Source organism: Hipposideros armiger, unplaced genomic scaffold (assembly GCF_001890085.2).
Source record: "Hipposideros armiger isolate ML-2016 unplaced genomic scaffold, ASM189008v1 scaffold_286, whole genome shotgun sequence".
Classification (NCBI taxonomy): domain Eukaryota; kingdom Metazoa; phylum Chordata; class Mammalia; order Chiroptera; family Hipposideridae; genus Hipposideros; species Hipposideros armiger.
In genome coordinates, this window is record NW_017731636.1 from 1,713,279 (window position 1) to 1,717,547 (window position 4,269).

At 47.2% G+C, this 4,269-nt stretch overlaps 1 protein-coding gene across 1 annotated transcript in view; it reads right to left on the minus strand.

Annotated features, from left to right (window-relative positions):
• The window catches only part of RUVBL1 (RuvB like AAA ATPase 1), a 55,792-nt gene extending 51,850 nt beyond the window's left edge, over window positions 1–3,942 (minus strand). The window contains exon 1 of the mRNA XM_019658675.1: window positions 3,639–3,942. Coding sequence (XP_019514220.1) covers window positions 3,639–3,779 — 141 coding nt within the window. The 5' untranslated portion in view covers window positions 3,780–3,942. The remainder of the gene's footprint in view (window positions 1–3,638) is intronic.
• Between the last annotated feature and the right edge of the window lie 327 nt (window positions 3,943–4,269).

The following is a 4,269-nucleotide window of genomic DNA, read 5'->3' on the forward strand; positions in this document are numbered from 1 at the left end:
GTTGCTTCACTGGCCCAAGTTGGCACCATCATTGCGCTCTTCCTGGATGAGGCAGATCAGTCGTCGGCTTCTGGACGGCCTCTCACTGCGGGCGCTGGCCGCTCACACTGGCTGCTGGCTACATACGGTAGCCCATGGCAACCCACTGCCACAAGGGCTGCAGCCTACGCCGTCGCCAACTCAAGGCAGCCCAGCTCCAGGTTGAGCTGTTGTTCAGCATCTTAGCTGTGGAGGGCAGTGTCACTGGTCCTCATATGTGGGATCCGAACCGGGGCCCTCTGGCATCCCAAGCCAGTTCTTAACCATCGCGCCACTCGGCCGGCCCACAAATTTTTTTTAATTTAAACATTCACCGTATTTTGTGATCACACCCCGTATGTGAAGCTCTGGGCAGGGCAGAAGACAGTGTTGCAGTCAAAGGAAACAGCAAATTTAAAATATAGTAATGAATTTGGCATGTCCGGGGGACAGAAAGGCTACAATGACCAAAGTACAAGTAACAAGGAGAATGGGAAGATGAGGTTAAAGAGGCAAGCAGGGGACAGAACTCAGAACACAATTCTAGAGGCCACAGTAATATTTGGATTTTATTCTACATGTAATGGGAAGCCACTGAAAAGGTCTTAGGCTATGTGTCAGATTATGATGATTTATTTTTAAAAGATCTTGATGACTGCTGTGTGGAGGAAGACAGTAGGGGTAAAAATGAGAGTAGTGACTTTTAGCCTGGGGACCAGAGACAGTCTCCAAGAGACCACACACCTCCTAAAATTGGAAATAAAATTGTGTGTATATGTTCATATGTGCATTTTTCCAGGGAGAAGATTCACAGCTTTCATCAAATTTACAAATTAACCCTTTAAGGGCTAAGAATCAATGACATACACTACTAGTTGGCCATCAGTTAACCATCCCAGAATGCTACAAAACAAATGCTGCACATGAGGTTAAGCCTGTGGCACCATAAGAATCCCTTTCAAATTCTCAAGGTCAAATTCCTTGCCTTAGGGGAGGCCATAGCTCTTCTCTCTGAGCACTGATGACACTGCCCTATTAACAGGGTCTTGGAAATCCATTTTATCTCCTCTACCACTATTTCCCACGCACTGTGGAGAAGTACCTTGATCCCACACTTATGACAGCCCCTCAAAAACTGCAGGTTCAAGGAATGCATGTAGATGTGCTATATTCCATTTCCAGCTCAGATGGAAAAGCACAGTACCCTTAATAGAGCCCAGAAGCTATTCTTCAGATGCTGCATTTCTAAAAAAAGAATAGAGCCACTATGGTTTTTCCATAGAACCCTGTGATATCATAATCCTCAGCATTGAAAGTCTTTGGGAAGCTCAAAAGAGGTAGAAGAGACTTTCCAAACCTTGGATATGTGCTCTTATTTACACACTAGGACCTCTTCCATTTAATCTTCCTCGCTTTAGGTTCCAACTTCTCTCCAGTGAGGTATGTTCAGTGAGTACTCAAATTTAAAAAGTGCAAGAGCCTTTTAAAAAATCACCTAGTCATACTCTCATTTTTCAGATAAGGACATCAAACATCAACAAGACTGCTGATGTGACCAGGGTCATATATAAGGACCTGGTAGCTGAGGTGGGATGCCTATTAATTCAATAAATAAATATTGAGCCTCTATAATGAGTCAAGTTCTGGGTATTTAATAATATTAATAATATATCTAGGGCCAGCCGAGTGGCGCGTTGCTTAAGAGTTGGCTTGGGACGCCAGTTCTGAGCAGCAGGGCACTGGTTTGGATCCCACATGCGGGCCAGTGATGCTGCGCCCTCTACAGTTAAGATGGCGAACAACAGCTTGACCTGGAGCTGCGCTGCCGAGAGTTGCCGGCAACGGCATAGGCTGCAGTAGGGCTGGTCAGCAAGCTGGCATGAGCTTTCATGAGCTGCCATGAGCTTTCATGAGCTGCCATGAGCCGCCGTGAGCATCTGTCCAATGGCTGGTGAGCGACTGCCTCACCGGGGAAGAGCACAATGATAACACCAACATGGGCCAATGAAGCAACGTCCTCCACAACTAGACTGAAGAACAAAAAGGACAGCAACTTGTCTGTTCCAATTCCCCAATAAAATCTTTAAAAAATAATAATAACATATCTATCCTCAGGAAGTTCATAGTCATACAGAGGCATACAGCACCAGCACATGGATTTTGGACCTGGGTTTAAATCATGGCTCTACCACTACCAGCTGAGTGACCTTGGACCTACCTACTTAACCTCTATGAACTACAATTTCCTTATCTGAAAAGGTTCATGATAGTGGCACACATGCTAAAAGGTTTAAGGGTAAAACGTACTATTGTCTGCAACTTACTTGGAAATACAAAAGTGGATTGGTGGATGGATAAATAAACATATATATGATAAAGCAACAGAGTCAAATGTTACTTGTAGAATTTAGGCACACAGGTATTCAATTACATCTTACAACTTTTTGTGTGTGTCTTAAAAAGTCAGGGAGGGACAATTATTAGGGTGGTGAAAACAAAACAATAGAGCTAAGCTGCTTAGTACAGTGCTTGGCCCATAGAAAGCACTAAACCAATGTTAGCTATTTGCAGTAACAGGTCCTCAGTAAGCGGAAGCTGCATAAAGAGAAATCTGAAAGCCCCCTTGACCATACCAATATTTCCTTTTTGGAAAGATGATGCTCAAAATGGAAGCCAGAGACCTTTCTTCGGTTCTTTCTATTAGCACAATTAGGCTAGGAACAGTCTTAATTAAGGTTTCTGTAGCTGATAAACCGCAAAGCCAAGAGGCATGGATCTGAGAGCACAGCAAGCTGAGAGTAGAGCACTAATTTGGGATCAGAAATACATGTGGGTACAAATCCTAGCGTTTCCATTACTAAATTGAGTGGCAAGTGGATAGCTGAAGTGCCCTCACCCACCCTCAATTTTTTTAACCTGCAAAAAATAATACAAAAAGCTTGAATAGTTTTGTGATTATAATGTAATGCTTTTGGACTTAGCATCACTGCCACTTAATAAAAGTAGACTGAATTGGAATGGTAAAAAAGATGCTGAGAGTATGAGTGAAGCAGACTGCTCCTCTCTGTAACTCCCACTTCCCTCCTTCAGGTCCCAGGCCCTGGGAATCAAAGTGAGCCTTTTCAGGTTGATCACCCCCCTATTTTAAAACCCCCCATAGCCTCCCACTGAGTTTACAAAAATCCAAATTCCTTCCTATGGCCTGCAAAGTTCCGCAGGAAGTGGCCTCCAAAAAAATATAATAATTAGTGGTTTAAACATCTGTCTCTCACCACAGAAAAATGTAAGCTCCATGAGAGCAGGAACCTTATCTATTTTGTTCCCCGCTGGATCCCAGCGTCACGAACAGAGCATGGCAGGGAGTGGGGGACTCACTGAAGACTTGCCAATGATGAAGCACGCAGTCAACCGCCCAGTCGGGTCGTCACCTGCTCTCCTAGAACGGCTCCACTCCCAGTCCGTGAGGCGCCCCCATGCCGCCCCCCATAGCCAATTTTCACTGCTTTAAAGAAACTTCAGTGGTACACCCCAGCGCAGACCCCGGTCTGAGCCCCCACCCCAACGGCCCCTCGCGACAGCGGCGTGCTCAACGCCCCAGTCCCCTGCCCCGCCCGCCACACCTCTCGCGCGTTCTCCTGGCCCACGAGCCCCGAGGCCGCTTGCTTGGCCAGGCCGCTTTCGTCCAGCCCCAGCCCCTTCACGTGGCTGTGAGAGGCGATGCGCTGCGTCTTCGTGGTGCTCTTCACTTCTTCAATCTTCATCTTGCAGACGTCCGGAATCAAGACCTGAATGCAAAACTAAAAGCGAGTTGCCCACACCCGGCGCCTGGGTTACCATGCGGCCGTTACTAGGGCGGTTTCTCAGGGCCCGCCTTAGTCGGTGATCCATTGGCGGAGGCGGAAACGCCTCTGCTCTCCATTGGCTCCTGACTGCGCCCATCGCGGCGGCTGCCCACCCACTTCCGGCTGTGTAGCTGGGTTAGCATCCCCCGCAGCCCAGGCTTCCTGCCCTGTCTCGGGGGCTGTAACACAGCGCGTATGCACTCGGAGTTTGATCTGGGACTGAACCCTGCACTGAGGTGTGACTCTCTTAACCGTGCTATCCTATGCATTTCGCATTGGACCGTCATATCCTTCAGCGAAGCTCAAGTTATTACCTCCGGTTTGGAGATGGAGAAACAGGTTTAGAGCTTAAGCTTTGACTTTTGCTTACTAAGCTTTTGGACTCTCAAGCCTTTGCGTCTCCCCAGGA